This window comes from Colias eurytheme, chromosome 20 (genome assembly GCF_061535395.1).
Source record: "Colias eurytheme isolate Ceu_HAF_F1 chromosome 20, ilColEury1 Martin Lab GWU primary, whole genome shotgun sequence".
In the NCBI taxonomy this organism is placed as follows: domain Eukaryota; kingdom Metazoa; phylum Arthropoda; class Insecta; order Lepidoptera; family Pieridae; genus Colias; species Colias eurytheme.
The window spans coordinates 8,333,101-8,351,033 of record NC_142999.1 but is presented as its reverse complement, the minus strand read 5'-3'; the positions used below and the strand labels follow the sequence as shown (position 1 = coordinate 8,351,033).

At 33.2% G+C, this 17,933-nt stretch overlaps 2 protein-coding genes across 2 annotated transcripts; both read right to left on the bottom strand.

Moving 5' to 3' along the window:
- Nucleotides 1–8,621: 8,621 nt before the first annotated feature.
- Nucleotides 8,622–11,482, bottom strand: LOC149899808 (uncharacterized). The gene is made up of 4 exons (XM_090114053.1): nucleotides 11,456–11,482; nucleotides 10,742–10,921; nucleotides 9,702–9,816; nucleotides 8,622–8,758 (listed from the first exon to the last, which is right to left on the bottom strand). The coding sequence occupies exons 1-4, from the start codon at nucleotides 11,480–11,482 to the stop codon at nucleotides 8,622–8,624; spliced, it is 459 nt and encodes a 152-aa protein (XP_089970179.1).
- A 3,084-nt stretch (nucleotides 11,483–14,566) lies between these two features.
- On the bottom strand, nucleotides 14,567–17,905 carry LOC149899807 (B2 protein-like). The gene is made up of 4 exons (XM_090113516.1): nucleotides 17,816–17,905; nucleotides 16,003–16,113; nucleotides 15,443–15,557; nucleotides 14,567–14,921 (listed from the first exon to the last, which is right to left on the bottom strand). Exons 1-4 carry the CDS (start codon nucleotides 17,858–17,860, stop codon nucleotides 14,791–14,793), a joined length of 402 nt encoding a protein of 133 aa, XP_089969642.1. The 5' UTR covers nucleotides 17,861–17,905; the 3' UTR covers nucleotides 14,567–14,790.
- Nucleotides 17,906–17,933: the final 28 nt, after the last annotated feature.

Genomic DNA, 17,933 nt, shown 5'->3' with positions numbered 1-17,933 from the left:
ACCTAGTTACAAATAAAGATAACAACAAACAACCATAACCTATACATTAATGAGACGAAAATAATACAGATACGTATCGAAGTGTCAGCCAAACGTTTAAAATAACAGTTGAATTAATTCTTTTATCAATTATCATATCACCTTGCATTTATAGACAATCCTTATAAGGTAAGGGCTCAATCAATAGAACAATTTGTGTGTATGTCTTGTTATTATTTATACATTATTAATTTTTATTGCGTACAGTTGAATAATGTAAGAATGTTATTCGATTTGAAGAAAATATGTTGATTTTGAATGTATTGATCGTTAAATTACTAAGGAATGTTATTGTGTGGCTACATACCTACTTACTTACCTATAGGTATGTATAATTGACACACAATTTTAACTTTACAAATTGCGTAATAAATGTATTTTTCAAAATAAATAATATTAAACCGGTCAACCGGGGCAAATGCAACTAAAAAATAACAAGTTTCAAGTTTGATCGGTTGCAGTTATCTCATTTTATATTTGGTCATTTATTTGACCCATTTAGTGATTTTTGTATTTATTCAAGATTATTTTCAACCAATCAAGCAATACAGTAGTCTTATAAATAACTGGTAGTGAGAATATTTCCTAAAATTGGTAGAAAAAGTTACATTAACCCCTAGTCGGGGGTAAATGCAACTAACTGCCATAGCTCTTCTTCTATTTCATATAAAACAACGAATATAGAATATATTTATGAGATTTCATGTTATTCATAGGATTTTGAACTGGATTACCGTGTAGCAAGGACGAGTTTTCAGGAAAAATCTTATTTTTCTGATTGTGGGGCAAATGCAACTATTTGTTAGAGAATTAGTGTGGGGAATGCAAAAAACTTATTCATCGATATATTTTTATTATTCTATATATATATATACAATAACGTTATCTATACAATAACGTTGCGATCGTAGATGGCGCCGCATTATTTAGAGGAAAAACTCATGTACCTACTTTGATTTACCACTTTAAATCGCAACAAAAAAAATAACAGTGTACTACCTACTAAGTCAATTTTAGTTTTTGGTCAGAACAAATAATATTATTTGTGTTAAATATTGTTAAAAACGTAAACCAAACAAAATACGTTTATTAGTTAATCAACCGTTTACTAAAAATTACTTGAACAATCACAGAACTATCCTACCTATCGTTTTTAGTTACTTATATTCTTTAACCACGCTTTATCTAATTTGAATTTTACTTATGAACCCGTCTCTGGGTATAATATCGAAGAAATAATCGATGGTTCTTCTTTAATTAATCATAAAGAAAGTATATTTTGTCTACCACGAAGGATACATAATAAAAATATCGACACTGTCACATCACTAGTGTTTTTAGTTTCATACAAAAATATAAGGGGCTATTGTAACTAACCTCACAGTTGCAATAACCCCACAGTGAAATTTTCATGAGGCAATTGTAACTGCATCAATAACACAAAATAGAGTCAACTAAAGCACTAAAAATATAAATGAAATAAGCTTAACGGCTTGTGATAATCGTGTCCAATCAAAAACACCTGCAAAAAATCACTCCTAAACAATTTTTTTGTCTGCAAAACTCGACACCTGTTTTTACGCACACCAACTTCAAAATAGCGGTTTGACACAATGGCCTATCAATCAAATAGTTTTCATCGTAGGGGCACCATCTATTACTTGTAAGATTTATTAGTCGTTGAGTTATTGAATCATAGGTGGCGATTTATTACAACAACTCTAATAAATTAGTTATGATAACTAGTTGCCATAGCCCCATAGTTGCATTTGCCCCGGTTGACCCTACTTAATGTAGGTACCTAGTAAAGGAGGTTTTCCCATTTCCGGATCTTTTTTTTAGGTAGGTAGATATTATTTCTTGGTATTTTTTCAAATTACCATTTGGTCGAAAATTGGCAATAGCATATACCTAGGTAGGTAGGTACTTATACCTAACTACTGTCCTTATTTGGCATGGAAAAACTTACTTAATCCGGGTAAAGTTGCGGAGCATTCCTACATTTTTATAGATCGTAAAATTTTACAGCAAATGTAACATTGTATCATCTAAAGTATAAACCAATTTAAATTCCACATTTCATACAAAATTTATTATCATTGCAAAAACGGTTAGCAAATGCAGCATCTCAATTTGTCCTCATAAAAAAGAATTATTGTTGGTGAAATTGTAAACAACACAACAAGGTAAAAGTATAAAAATTAATTTGACAATCTGTATTCAGACTGGTGTCCTCAGTTGACCGTCGTTTGCAATATTAATGCCTACAGGACAACAGGAAGGATATACATACATAAAGTATGTAAAAAGCACTATCTAAAATCTAGATAAGGACGTAATTACACACACCGGGCTACGGAACGTTTTCAGAATTTAAAGTGTAAAAAACCACCGCCATTAAAACAACTTATAACCATTATGGGCATTTGGAAAAAACTGTATTAAAAATTATATCTGCGCTCCCGTGGAATAAGGACGAAAGTCGCAAGCTTTGACGAGCTGAATTGAACTGTAATGGCTTGAATAAAGGGTTAAAGTTGAATAGCAGATAAATGGATAAAGCTAACAAATTTTACCAATAACGTAACGTAGAAAAACCGCGTTAGCAATAAACTTTCTGTAATCTCGTCTGTAATAATCTATGCGAACGAATGAGAGGGTTGACCCAGTGGGTGTTAAGCCAGGAGTGTAAAAGGGATAGATATATTTCGAAGATTACTCAGCAAGTTATGACCGGTAGCCAATCGGAAGGCCGTTAGGGCGGTGCCCACAAAGAAATAGGAATTCGATATTTGAAATGGTTGGAATTGGTTCGAATGTGCTATCATTTTGATCAGAAAAACGTTAGGATTTTTGATGTAATTTTTTAATTTGGATTTGGGATCGATAGATAGGACCTTTACAAGCCTGTGTGTGCAATTATGCTATTATACCGGGTTTCTACGAACGGTTTGAAACAATATTTGAAAACCCTTTTCTACCTACGCGACGTCTAAAATTTTTGCTCTAATATTTATATATCTATACCACAGTATAATATTGTAATACTGTGTCTATACCTAGTAGGTTTAATAGGTTGCCCCATTACGTTTTATAATAGGTAGATATCTACCTAACCTCGAATTCGCTATTATTTTCCAATTAGGTAAGTATAGCTAGGGTAAACTCACCTAATTATGTGACTCACTTAATTCGGAGATACAACGTTTGGACTCTTTTACAGCGTTATAGGAGTAAAATCCAATGCATTAAAATTAACCCTATGGTATGGTAATAAAGCTTCTTTTCGTGTACAAATTTTTGTTAAAATCGTGCGGGTGAGATAGTAACAATCACGGGATTTGTCAATGCGCCCGCCATGTTTGACGTTTCACCGGTAGCGTGCAACTGTGCTGTCATTATTTAATTAATTTTAAATAGAAAAGGTGAGTGTAAGTTCATGATACTTTGACAATTAATTGTTAAAAACATATTCTTGTTGATACCGATAAAGGTTTTAGTAATTTTTCATTTGTTTTTGCATAATACCTTATTTCCTGGGTTCAAAAAGTTAACGATTTTCAAGATTGCAACTCAAAACAGTGTCACCGAATTAACCAAGCAAATTTTTATTATTTTCAATTCGTGTATAAATAATTGTTTTTAGTACGTATACGTTAGTCGTTTAAGTCAGAAAATATTTATTTTTACTCAGGTTTAAAAGTAGGATCGCTTTCAAGCATTTTAAAAATGTCCGTTATTTTTTTTATCACATAATTAAGCGAGTTATTTTTTTTTATTTTAGACAGCATGGAGGAAGACAAAAATAAAAATAGAAAATATAATGAAACAACGCTGACATCCGCAACTCAAAATATTCTGCAGTCAAAAATGAGTCTGTACACTGTTCACACAAACAATTATAAAGTCCAATATTATTTTTTTATGGTTCCCCTCTTTTGATAATTTCTCATTGATAAATAAATACATAATTATTACTTTCAATATGTTTATATTTTTTATTAATTGTATTTTTTTTTACTTTTGTGTTAAAAAATAATAAATACTCACTTAATTCGGTTATAACAGAATTAGAGAAGTACTATCACCGAATTATGGTGATTGTCACAGAATTAGACAAGTCATCGTGGTTTGATTAAGCTCATTTTACGCTGAGTTAATTCATATGTGTTAAGATTACACTTGCTCCATTTGATAAATAGAAGATTGATTAATGTTCCTATTAAAAATAAAAATAAAATTTATAAAGTTTAACCTGTTTTTTTTTTCATATTCTGTTTTGTCACAGAATTAGATGAGTTGACCCTATACCTATAATATTATTTTCCCCGCTCTGCAAGAGCAGACAAAAGAGCTTTTTAAATATTATTCCACTGTTTGCAAGATTATAACCAATTAGATAGGTAGGTACCTGATTACATTAACATTTAGTTTTAATTTACTAATAAATCTGCAATAGGTAAATCAATACATACCTATTTGATATTTCAGGCTTCAGTAGGTATCTAGTTACTTACCTACTTGCTTATCAGTTTCTAGAGGCTATTAAGTCTATATTGTGAAAATCTAAATCGTTTCATTATATTATACTGATTTATTTTAATTTTACCAATTTTCATGTTTTCAAGAGGGGTTTTGACTTAAAATTTTTGTTCAAAATAAGGCTAATTTAGTACCTACCTAATTAATACAGAAAGTATGTACTTAAATGTTTGGCTGCAAAACAATAAAACGTTATTCCTAACTGGACAAGGTAGGTATACAATTTCATATTTGCTCAAAAATTTGTAGGTATAGGTACTCTACCTATGTCCTAAAATTCAAACGGCTTAGTAATTCCTAGGTAGCCTATACAACTGCTATACCTACAATGTACTATATCATAGTAGGTAGGTACAACAAGCAAGATACAATCAACAAAACAATCGTTCAATGAAAAGTAATTCCCCTAATTGCGGCAAAAATACGTAAAATGGCTGCTATTATCAACAACATGGTTAGTGCATTTCAAAAAGCATATTGTTACAGATTTTTGGCGCAGATTACCTGCATAATGGCTGACCTAGTTGTGATAACTATTTAATGAGTTATAATTTATTTAATAATCCACAATTGTACTAACATTTAAATGGTTTTCCATGTATGTCTAGGTTTTTAAATTTTGATACGTGCGGTAGGTAGTTGAAAGCGGTAAAAACTCTACTAATCATATAGAACTGAATACACACCGCAGCTAAGGCACTCATTTTAAATTGTAGATGTCCTACTGTCTATCTATTACCTACCTATATAAAAATCTCGCCTTGTATAGGACTAGCTTCCGCCCACGACTTTGTACGTGCATCCCCGTTTTTCCCCGTTCCCGCAAGAATTTCGGGAAATCCTTTCTTAGCGGATGCCTACGTCCTAACATCTACCTGCATGCCAAATTTCAGCCCGATACGTCCAGTGGTTTGGGCTGTGCGTTGATAGATCACTATATCAGTCACCTTTGAGTTTTATATAAATAGAATTTATTTAGCAACCTAATCCGATCGTTGCTATTGCCGCCAATAAAGAGTTTATCTCTGAAAAATTGCGAATAACAAGATACCTATATTTTAAGGTTACTTAAAGATAAATGTAATAATCATATTGATAGTTTGATACATCCTTTTTACACCGAATTCTGATAGGTATCTAAACTTTTCACAAAGCCGGCAAACACAAACGATAAAATAAAATAAAACAGCCATCAAAAACACCGTTAAAATTATACTCAAACTAAAATGTCACGGATCTTTATCAGTTGTTTATCGGCAAGAAAAATATATAGTTTCAGTTTATTTATCAAGAAATAACATTCAGTTAACTAATAACCAGTAATTAAAGGCTTTAATTGCAAGGGCTATAACGATAGAAGCAATAATTGACAAGTTTATGAAGTAATAATCGAAATGCCTATAATCCTGCTAAATAATTACAGGGCTGAACGCGTCATTTTTAATTAATTTTTTCGAACTCTATTAAACGGAGAATAAATACCATGTTTTTATTTATAACGCTTAACTATTATTTTAATGCACTTTTATTGTGGATAAAACACGTTTATAAGACGGCGGTAATAAATTTGGTTTTTAATGAGTTTCAAGAGAATTATTTCAGCTACTTTCATAGCATTATGTCCTATGGAATTCTACTGTGGGGCACCGGGCAGGGCTGCAGATATAGAAACTATATATTTTATCTTACAGAAAAGAGCCATTCGCTCTATATATAATTTACGTGCTCGGGACTCACTAAGAGATCATTTTAAGAATACTGGTATCCTTACTGTACCATCACAGTATATATTTAATAATATTTTGCATGTACACAAAAGCTCTGACTTACACACAAGAGTAGGAGATAGACACGATTATGGCACAAGGAACAGGAATAGAATTGAAATGCCATTTTTCCGATTAGCTAAAGTTAAAAATTCATTTATGGGTCAAGGTATACGCTTATACAATAGAATTCCTCACAATATTAAAGAGTTTAGTAGTTCTAAATTTAAAACTTACATAAAAAAATGTACTAGTTCAGAGAGCGTACTACAGTATTCAGGAATATATGGACGATAAAGACCCATGGAGGGTTGCCGCGTAAAAACCACAGGACAGTTCTTTGGCATATTATGTAGTTAGATATAAGTTACATATTATGTAAATTTATTGACATTATTTTAAAAGAGCAACTATGGAGTTTCTTGCCGATTCTTCTCCATAGATACTGCTTTCCGAATCGGTGGTAAATGTTAAAAATACTATGTAATGACGATTCGAAAGTGCTACTAAATAGTAGTCTAATTGAATAAATGAATGTTTGAGTTTGAGTTTGAGTTTGAGTTTATAAAAGAACAACTAGGTAGGTAACAAGAACTAGAGAATTGCAAGATTCGTCCTCGTTCTTAGTTCTATTATCTAGGTTCAAAGGTACCTACTTATGTACTATGTATTATTATAATTTATAATATCTAGTAGGTATCTTAACTAGTTACTAGATACAGGTATTCATATTATAAGCTGAATAAAATATAATTTCACGAAGAACCTTTTTGGCATCTGCTTAAATGCATAGTTAGGACATAGCTGTGTAGTACCTACTCTAGAACCCACATACTCATTAGAGTAGGTGGGTTCTAGAGTAGGTACGTATTGCGTATTTATAACGCACGTCCCGTAGTAGGTATGTAATAACGTACTATGAACTACAGTCTACAGTGCAGGTGTAATGGCCACTGACACCCCGGGCGAAAATATTGCGGCGCCCTCTTGAGGTGTTCTGATGGTTTGCACCAGGAGAGGCAAGAGACTCCAACTTCAGACCTTGGCGGCTGGCGCCCCCCAGAATTTTTCACCCTGGGCCATCGCCCCCTCTCGCCCCCCCCTAACGCCGGCACTGATGAACTATTTATTAAAGGTATGGTAGGTAATTGGTAACTATATTTATTAAAGTAACATGAACATTTTCAAAATAATCGGTGTTAGTTATAGGTTATAATAATATTATGTATTCAGAATACACGCTAGTAAATTTGAATTTTATCTGGTTCCTTCCGACTGCCATGTTTTTTAAGCTATTGCATAGCTTCTATCGCAGGCCTTGAGCGCGGGGACCGAATCTAGAAATTCCGTAACGAAAAAACCTCACGCTCCCCACTCCGACGGGCGGAGGTGTGGCTTGAAGGCATGCTATGCAATAGCTTTACCGCGGCAGTCCCCGAGTGCCACACTTTTTTTTTTATTGTCGATAGGGAAGCGCTTGATCACAATCTCGCCTCTAAGATCTCGCCTGATGTGGTCTAAGGACTAATGTGGATGTTTTCATAATAATGTTGTAATTGTACTTACTAAATACTAGCCTATGAAATTCATTATAAAAATAGGTCTGTAGAGATACGTATTAGGTAGGTACGTAGGTACTACCACAGACTAATAATAATATACTAGGTACTACGTATGTTTTACAAATCACGAATGATTTCAGTTTTGATTTCAGATTAAGGAAAAGTGATACCTAACATTACTTTCTAGCTGGTAAATTTGAAAAAATGAAAAATTGTTGAAATTGAATAATTGTTGTCCTAATTTATATTATTTATCAAAAAAGTATCGATCGATCTTTAAAACTATGCATGTAGTTCAAATAATTTACTTGGTTTCAGCGCCATCTATTTATTGTTTACTGTAACAGAACGAGTTGCGGATTTGTAACAAGCGTATGGTTAACTTTTACATTAGTTCAAACTATATGTGATAGATGGCGCTTAAATTAAAACAATGTTTCTATTCTCCAATTTTAATGAAATTTACATATTAACTGATCGGGTGCGTATATAAGGGTTTCAATAAAATAAATAATAGGGGAATACTTTTATTAATGTACGATAATATAGGAGATTTTGAAATTTGATTAAGCGCCATCTAGGGATTATGTATTAAAACAAAAATAAAAAATTGTTCAGTAATTAACCCCTAGATGGCGCTTAATCAAAATTAAAAAAATAGTTTCAATAATTTTAATAATTATTGTTTATGAAAATACTTTTATTATTGTTTTTAGATACCATGAATACGTCTGCTAAGCTTCTCATCTTTAACATGGAAGCAGTACAGGTAATGCCACGCAGTATCGATTGGGAGGTGAGCCATTTTGAATAGACATTTGTCTATTATCTTCAAAGCTATGTCTCTTTCTGAAATATACAATGAACAATTGTATATGCAATGACTCGGAATGAAAAGGACTGAATAAAGAAATTTATAAACATTACTAGTAGATGTATATAAGTATTTTCTTCTATCTCACAAAATTTACAATGAATGTAACATCACGTGTGTCACCAACGATGCGTAAGTTGGTCTTTGTGTGTAAACTGCTAAACCAATTATGATGAAACTTGAATTTCAGAATAGACTGTTATATAATTTGATAGTTTTATTTTAAATTTTACATAAAAAATGAAAATAAACATGTGAAAGCTCAAATCGCCATTTTCCGTTCCATGCAGAAAAAGCATGTGGAAAAATAGTTTTATAAAGAATATAATAACTTAGGTATGTGCCGCAGAGCCGGGCGGTGGAACGGGGAATGTAATCCATCGTCCGGTGCGGTGAGGCGACTAGAGACGTGTTCCGCTCATGCCGCCAACGGGAGGGAAGAGCAGGCAAACCACCTTTCCTGTTCTTGGCTTGCGCCTGGCCTGGAGATGGGCTGCCGCCGAGGGGGTCGCGGAAGAATTCTAACAAATACCCGCGGCCCCATCATTAAAGCGGCTCGACGGAACACAGTGGGGTTTTAGTCGGTAAGAATCCGACATAACCCACGGCTCCTTCCCCGGGTATCTTTGGAAGATTTCCCCACTATAAAAAAAAAAAAAAAAAAAAAAAAAAAAAAGGTATGTGCCGCAGAACGGACAACCGCTGGGGCACACATGTACTAGAGTGGAGACCGCGGCTCGGCAAACGTAGCGTAGGACGCCCTGCTACAAGGTGGAGTGACGACATCCGCAGGGTTGCTGGGCACAACTGGCGTCAACGAGCGAATGACCGGGCTCAATGGCGTGCCATGACTGAGGCCTATGTCCAGCAGTGGACAAACATAGGCTGTTAATGATGATGATGATGATAATAACTTACCTTTATCCTTCATATTACTGAGGACCACATCTTGCCGCAACACTCCAGCCTCACTCATCATCTGCAATTTCTTCAGATAACAGAATGCCCAGTACTTAAGAGAAGTTGTTATTTTCTGAAAAAATAAATATTTTGTTGACATTAAAAACATCGGAAATGTATTTATTACTTTCTTTTCATTCATTTATTTTATTTATTACAAGCAATAATATATATATCTAAGATTTTATTAATTTATCTACCTATTTCAGATGTTTTCCAGTTCCTAGATAGTTAAAGTTATTTTTCACCTCTTGGATAAGAATAATTGCAGCAGTTTCATAAACTACAAAAGAAAAAACGACTACCCGGCCGGAGCCAGGGCTAATCCTAGTGTCTACCTACGTAACTTATAAATGTATACCTACACAACTACTAGAACTCATTTCATTTTTTGTACAAAACCATTTTTCTAAAGATCGCTGATCTAAGCTCCTTTCAGATCTAAGAGCGAGTTAGAGCGAATTAAGCGCGTCACACACGGTGAAGATACTTTAATATTTTATATTAAGATACTGTTATATTTTATATTACAGTATCTTAACGCATCCGGTATCAGCGTTCGGACCATCATTTTTCTTTTTGTCATTGCGTACTAAGACTCCTGTAGAACCGCCATCCTGTTACAAATCACGCGAAATTTTGTGGGTCATTTGTAACAGGATGGCGGTTCTACAGGAGTCTTAGTACGCAATGACAAAAAGAAAAATGATGGTCCGAACGCTGATACCGGATGCGTTAAGATACTGTAATATAAAATATAACAGTATCTTAATATAAAATATTATAGTATCTTCACCGTGTGTGACGCGCTTTAAGCGGTCTTATCGCTTAGATATATTATTATAGTTATTTGTTTGAATATTACTATTATTATTATTCTTAAAAAGCAATAAAGAATTAATAAACTCAAAATCAAACATTTATTTATTCAATTAGACATCTTCTAGAAGCACTTGAATCGTCATTACATATTTTTTATATTTAAATAAAATATTTACCGGTAAATTCCACCAATGCCCGGTCTTCATCTTATTTATATACTTTTTATCCACCCTTGCTTCTCTAGCACACTCATCAATATAATCTGATTTTGTTTTGTGTTTTTTGATGCAAGAGTCGGGCGTCACAGGCGCGGATGTCGTTTCGTCGAATAATTTAATGTCGTCGAATGAAAACGCCTGAAAGAACAAAAGTAAGAATTTAAACTACCTTTGTGTTATTATTGAAGATAAAAAATATAGCCGTTTTATGGTGCGCAAATTGTTTTCAATTTTATTGAGTTAAAGTATCACTACATAGTATAAAACAAAGTCGCCTTTTTCTGTCCGTCCCTTTGTATGCTTAAATCTTTAAAAATACGCAACGGATTCTGAAGTTTTTCAATTCGGCCGGTATAATTTAATAGATAGAGTGATTTAAGAGGAAGGTTTTTGTATATAATTTATTAGGTTTCAGACAAAGGGGGCGAAGTCGCGGGCGGTAAGCTAGTTTACTCATAAAATGTAGTTTAATAATATTTTTTTTTTCTTCATAACTACATAGAATATAATATATTATTTAACTAAAAAGGCATCTACTGTTTCGTAAGCAATAATGAAAATTAGCAGTTTTGAATTCCTGTGCAATAAAGTAGTGCTTTTTTATCAATGTAGTAGAAATAACAGAAATCTGAAAAACCAAACCTGCACGTAAATAATAAAACTGAAAATTACGAATAAAATAAATCCTTTGCACTGCATTTTGCATGAATTCTCGTACAATAATGATCATTGATCACCTCTATTTAAAATATTATATTAAACATGCATAGAATTGTATAAGGGACTTATATAAACATTTAGGCTTAGACAGTCATAGATAACTGCGGTTCTCAAACATTGTTTTATTAATCTCTTTTAAATTTAATCATGGTAGAGTAAGTGATTATTTATTTATTCATAACACTTTATTGTACAAACTAAATTATGACAAAAACAACATTAATACAAAAGAAAGGCATAGTTTGTACAAGAGGCGGCCTTATTGCTAAGCTGCAATCTCCACCAGGCAACCTGAGTGTTCAACTGACGAGAAAATAATGGAAAATAAAGTGAACAATATATAATTTTCAGGTAGATTCAACAAAGTTCTTATGGAAAAACAATTTATAAATGAAAGAGGCTCTCATTTCGTACCGTTTAAAAGTAGTATTTTTTTTATATAAGCTGGCAAACGAGCTTTCGCGTCACCGGACAGAAAGTGATGATTGGCGCCGCCCATGAACAAACAGACTCTGGAGTATTGTGGTTCCGTTGCCGGCCTTTGAGGGAGGAGTACGCTCTCTTCTTAAATTTTGCCTACAAACCACACATTATTTTGTTATTTAGGTTTTGGTTTAAAAAAATCGTTACAAAATAAAAGATTAATTGCCTCTAGGAGAAAAGTTTGAATACAAGCATTTATTTATAGTTCAAACACTAAGGAATTTTTCAATATTAGAAGTAATAGAACTATTTAAAACAAATCTGATTCATTAGCTTGCATAACAATGGCATGTTTTTATTACCATTCTGACCTAGTTCAATTTATAATAGAGATTTCAAAGCAAAATATAATATGGATATTAATAATTATAATGGCGAAATTAATTGCGTGTTATGTTCGTAGAAATGAGGGTTTATAATACGTGATGGACTTCTTATGTCGGTCATATTTTGACCTCATTATGTTATTTTGATAGGACTGAGTATTGAGGTCGCGGAAGAATTCTATTAACCAATACCCGCGGCCCCATCATTAAAGCGGCTCGAAGGAACACAGTGGGATTTTAGTTATGTATACTAATATTATAAAGCTGAATAGTTTGTTTGTTTGTTTGAACGCGCTAATCTCGGGTACTACTGGTCCGATTTGAAAAAATCTTTCGGTGTTAGATAGGCGATAGCCCATTTATCGAGGAAGGCTTAGGCTATAATAGGTATATCATCTCGCTAAGACTAACAGGATCGGAGTACCTACTGTGGGTAAAACCGCGGAGCACAGCTAGTCTTTAATATGACTTTACTCTTTCTGTTTATTTCAGCATTCTTTCTGCACTTTAACTTATATAATACTAGCTTTCCGCCCGCGGCTTCGCCCGCGTTTTCAAAGAAAAACCCGTTCCCGTAGGATTTCCGGGATAAAACCTATCCTATGTCCTTTCTCGGGTATCAAAATATCTCTATAACAAATTTCATGCAAATTGGTTCAGTAGTTAAGGCGTGATTGAGTAACAGACAGACAGACAGAGTTACTTTCGCATTTATAATATTAGTATGGATACGCTAAAATACGACGAATAAGAATCAAGTTATGTAATACAAAATTGAATGCTACTCTCGCTTCTATTAATATCAAGTTGAGGATGACAGATTCTAAATGATTGCGACTTTAAGTTAAATAACGACACAGGTTTGGCCATCGGCCACCATTGGGGATTATCTTATTTATCTGAAAATTTATTATACATACCTACTATTATTCACGTAACCTTTGTGTATTTGTATAGCTAAGATACTCTTCGTTGTTATCAAGTAAGGTAAGACAGACTATAATTATTATCTGTATTCTAATTGTGGTATATATTTAAAAGAAATGATGTATGAGGAATAAGTCCATTAATGCAAGTTGTCTCGTTCGCGTTGGCAACTAAAATGTATTAGACCGGGAGATACTGACACAAAATTTCGAGTCATTTGTAACGGGATGGCGGTTCTACAGGGGTCTTAGTACGCAATGACAAAAAGAAAAATGATGGTGTGAACGCTGGTACCGGCGGCTTAGTCACGTGGGCGTTAGTCGTACTCATCGGAAAATAGCGAAAGTCAAACGATTTGTAACAGTATGGCACTTATTTTTCCTGTAAGTTTGAGGATCAACGAATATAAATACAAAATTTCAAAGATCTAGGTGTTGGAAATCTTCACTTATATAAATTAATAATAAATTTATTTTTCAAGTATGACAGCACTTTTTCCCCCTACTAGAAGTATGGCAAATATAATAATGGTCACATTTTATCAAATACTCTCCAAAAAGCCAAATGCAATACTGGTACAAAAAGATAGGCGAAATAAAAAATTTTTGCAGATTTTCGGCGGTATGGCGACCATTTGGAATCGTCCGAAAAGTATGGCATGGCGATTTTCGTAAATGGCTGCACGACGATGGTTACCTATGCAAAAGTTAGCTTGGTACAAATGGTTGAATAATTGTTTTTTTTAAATCAACACATTCGCGTCGGTATGGCGGGCTGTAAGTCATACCGGAAAAGTATGGCATGACACTACCGCCTACTTCTTTTTTATGGGCTATCGGTAAATTCTAAAATTTTTGTGTTACAAATCGTTTGACTTTCGCTATTTTTCCGACGAGTTCGACTAACGCCCACGCGACTAACCCACCGGTACCAGCGTTCACACCATCATTTTTCTTTTTGTCATTGCGTACTAAGACCCCTGTAGAACCGCCATCCTGTTACAAATGACTCGAAATTTTGTGTCAGTATCTCCCGGTCTATATTGTTTAATTAAAAATTGTTATTTTTCTTTCTTTTGATCAAAAGATTGAATATTTTTTGGCTTCATAGGCAATCGAACAAATAGATGGTATGTTTGTCTTTTTACCTACGAATTGAAAACCTCTCATAAAGTAGAATTGATTCGATCTTTGAGGATTCCTAAATAATCTTGATGGTTCAATCGCTACAGATGCAGTTGCGTATTTATATTGTGAACTTTAAAACTAAGTTCTTATTGTAAATATTTTAGAACCGTGAATACACACATGAAATAAAACGAAAAAAATGTAAATTAAAATTTATTATGACCGGACAGTAAATTCGTATCGGCACTTGATTTGATGAATAATGGTGTCACAAAGTTGGTGTTAAATTGTCCAATGTAACTAAAACCGTAGATGACCTGGCTTTTATCTTCTTAGTGGCCAAGTGAGGGTGGTTAATTGTCCGATGTAACTAGAACCATTGATGGTCTAGCTATTCATGTTCTTGGGGGTCAAGGTATAGTGGTTATTGGAAGATGGAGTGTTTGGCATCCTTCTCGTGGTAGCATTTCGCGTAGTTCCATGCGGTCTGTTGTGGTGTGGTTCCCTTGTTGGCCAGGCAGGCGTCGATCAGCTTCTCTACTGCGGCTTTGTCGGCTAAAATATGTAATTGTAATGTTATATGCATATGGAATAAAAAGTAATGAGTTTGACAACCTACAAGATAATATGTCAATTGAACATAACTGAGTAAAGGGCTCTAGATTCGGGGGCATTTCGGGATTTTATTTTTATTTCAACGTCTATGGTTGCTTTATTCAACTTAATCCAATATAACTTGAGTATAGATCTGCAGAGCTCTAGATAATTTTCTATAGGAAAAAATCAAATAAGTACCTATATCAAAACTTATATTTTGCGTTAATTATTGTTCTTCTAAAGACCATAATAAGAAAATAATCTAAGGTATATTTAATATCTTCTTATATATAAAAATGAATCGCAAAATGTGTTGGTAAGCGCATAACTCGAGAATGGCTGAACCGATTTCGATAATTCTTTTTTTATTATATTCCTTGAAGTACGAGGATGGTTCTTATGTAGAGAAAACGTAATTATGTACCACGGGCGAAGCCGGGGCGGACCGCTAGTTAGTTATATAAATCAAAATAAATTACCTGCGTTAGGGACCTTAGCAAGAGCGACATCCTTCTTGAATTTCCCGTCCTTGGTCATCAGCTCGGATTTCATCAACATGCACAGGACATACTTCTTCAGAGGCTCGCTTTCAGTCTGGTATAGATATTGAAACATTATTTTGTGCAAGGTACATAATATTTTAAAGCAAGAATAAAATGTAGAGTCTTGTATAAGTATTTAAATATTATTTTGTGCAAGTTATATAATATTATAAAACAATAGTAAAATGTAATATTTTATAGGCTAATTGCAAGTTTGGGAAGGATTTACAATTATTTCTTATTTCTTTATAGCGGTAACGTTGATATAATCAAATGCTTAAGCATTAACTAGAATCATTTATTAGTTCTTTATATTTATCTTGTTCATACGCTTCTCAGAAAATGTTTCAAATAATGTAGAAGAACTATTCTGCCCAAAAATTGGACCTTCGCTTATTTGCCCTAACTATCCAAACTCAAATTCAAAATAATGTTTATATAACATCTAGTTTTCTTGAATATTTGAACATCCTTTAAAATATGTAAGATGTACGAACCTTGAAGTCACCAGTTTTCAGCTTGTTGACCATCTGCTCGTCAGCCTTGGACTCGGCCAAGCACTCTGACTTGTGCTTCTTAAGCCTCTCCTTCTGCTCATCTGTTAGGGCCTGTTGAAATATAATTCGGTTTATAAATTATTTTGTTTTGGTTTTCTTATTAGTTTAGAAATAAAATCCATCCTGTCCTTTTATAAATGCTCTTTAAATAAGTTTCAATATTTGGACCCTTACCTGAACAGCGACCAAACACACAAAAAAGATAGCTAATACTTTCATTGTCACGACTGATTCGGGTCTGACACATTTGGCAAGTTAATCTTCCTTATATAGAATTTTTATGACTTTTTTTGGGTAATCGGTCAAGCGTGTTCGTTTATATACAAACAATATAACCTTAATTTAGTACTACTCTCCTTGTATTGGTGTAAAACATTATAATTAATTTTTTTTGACATTACATCGATTTAAAAGAAACTAGCTTTCCACCCGCAGCTTCGCCCGCGCAGTCAAAGAAAAACCCGCATAGTTCCCGTTCCCGTGGGAATTCCAGGATAAAACCTATCCTATTACCCGGGAAAAAGTAGCCCATGTCCTTTCTCGGGTATCTAAAAATCTCAATACCAAATTTCATGCAAATTGGTTCAACAGTTAAGGCGTGATTGAGTAACAGACAGACAGACAGAGTTACTTTCGCATTTATAATATTAGTATGGATATATGGGATTAGTTTAAAATTAAACAATGGTTCCATAATCATTGCGTCCACTTCTATGTGTTTTTTGTAGAGCACCATTGATATATTATAATAAAAAAAAACCTTGTTTAACCCACACACCAAGGTGTTTTTATGAAATCAATGTATGGCATTAAAATTCAATTTACACTAAAAAACGTCTGCTCTGCAAAAAAAAAAAACGCAAAAAATAACGTTGAATACTTTGACAAAATGTTTTTGTTCTTTTGAATATTTTTACTAAACCTACGGATCCCTAAAAGCCTTGACAATGACCTGATAATATAAACTTTGTATTTTAATTCAAAAAAGCGGTTGTTGCCATGAAGGACGGGTCGAGTGGCTTTGTGTCAATATCATATGCATTTATAAACAAACATGAACAAAAAATAACTAGTTTTATGGGTACGTAACGTAAATATCTTTTCTAAGTAAACAAATTATTCAGGTTATAAAGTTTTATTAAGCCAAAAAAAAATGTTGGGATACAAAAATTTCCATGCACTTTTATGTGATCTTCATAAATGTCAAAAATTCTAGAAAATTCCCAAAGTGCAGTATAAATTCCAAATTTAAATGTGTTATTTAATCTAAATATTTATGGAAATTTTTATTTTTATTAAAGTTAAATTGATAAAAAATTAAGTATCAAGTATATTTGCAATGTTTATGTAATAGCACCAACCAAAAAGCATTTATTTAAAGTTTTGAAGGCATTTTTAATTTATTATGTACGAAGTTCTATTTTAAAACGATAGAGTTAGCAAAAAAAATATTTAAACAAAAAAAAATACATACATATTTACCGGTTCGATAATTATTATAAATTACAAGGTCTGCATCAAAAAAAACATTGAGACATCACTATCAGAATCTATTAGACACATAATATTTCCTGCTCTACAAAATATTTACGTGTGTAACCAGAATTATCATTAACATAATAAATAAAAAAAAATTGAATTGAAAAAATAAATAAAGGCCTATACATTATATTATCCTGAGGTTAATTATCCTGAGTTATTATCCTGAGTTAATTTTGATGCAAAGTAAAAAATAAATAAATAAAAAAATTACCTGAACGGCCAAAACGCACACAGCCAATACAAACAGAGTCTTCATTATGTTCAACACAATACTACACCAGCAGCCTGGCCGGGTCTTATATACCCGCCCTGTGATGTTAATCTCGGTT

Excerpts from the sequence above, each read along its gene's own strand:
- LOC149899807 (XM_090113516.1), bottom strand. The coding sequence starts at position 17,860 with ATGAAGACTCTGTTTGTATTGGCTGTGTGCGTTTTGGCCGTTCAG. Across the intron at positions 16,114-17,815 it reads TGTGCGTTTTGGCCGTTCAG|GCCCTAACAGATGAGCAGAA; the intron begins GTAATTTTTTTA and ends ATATTTCAACAG. Across the intron at positions 15,558-16,002 it reads TGAAAACTGGTGACTTCAAG|ACTGAAAGCGAGCCTCTGAA; the intron begins GTTCGTACATCT and ends TATCTATACCAG.
- LOC149899808 (XM_090114053.1), bottom strand. The coding sequence starts at position 11,482 with ATGCAGTGCAAAGGATTTATTTTATTC. Across the intron at positions 10,922-11,455 it reads GCAAAGGATTTATTTTATTC|GCGTTTTCATTCGACGACAT; the intron begins GTAATTTTCAGT and ends TTGTTCTTTCAG. Across the intron at positions 9,817-10,741 it reads GGCATTGGTGGAATTTACCG|AAAATAACAACTTCTCTTAA; the intron begins GTAAATATTTTA and ends TTATTTTTTCAG.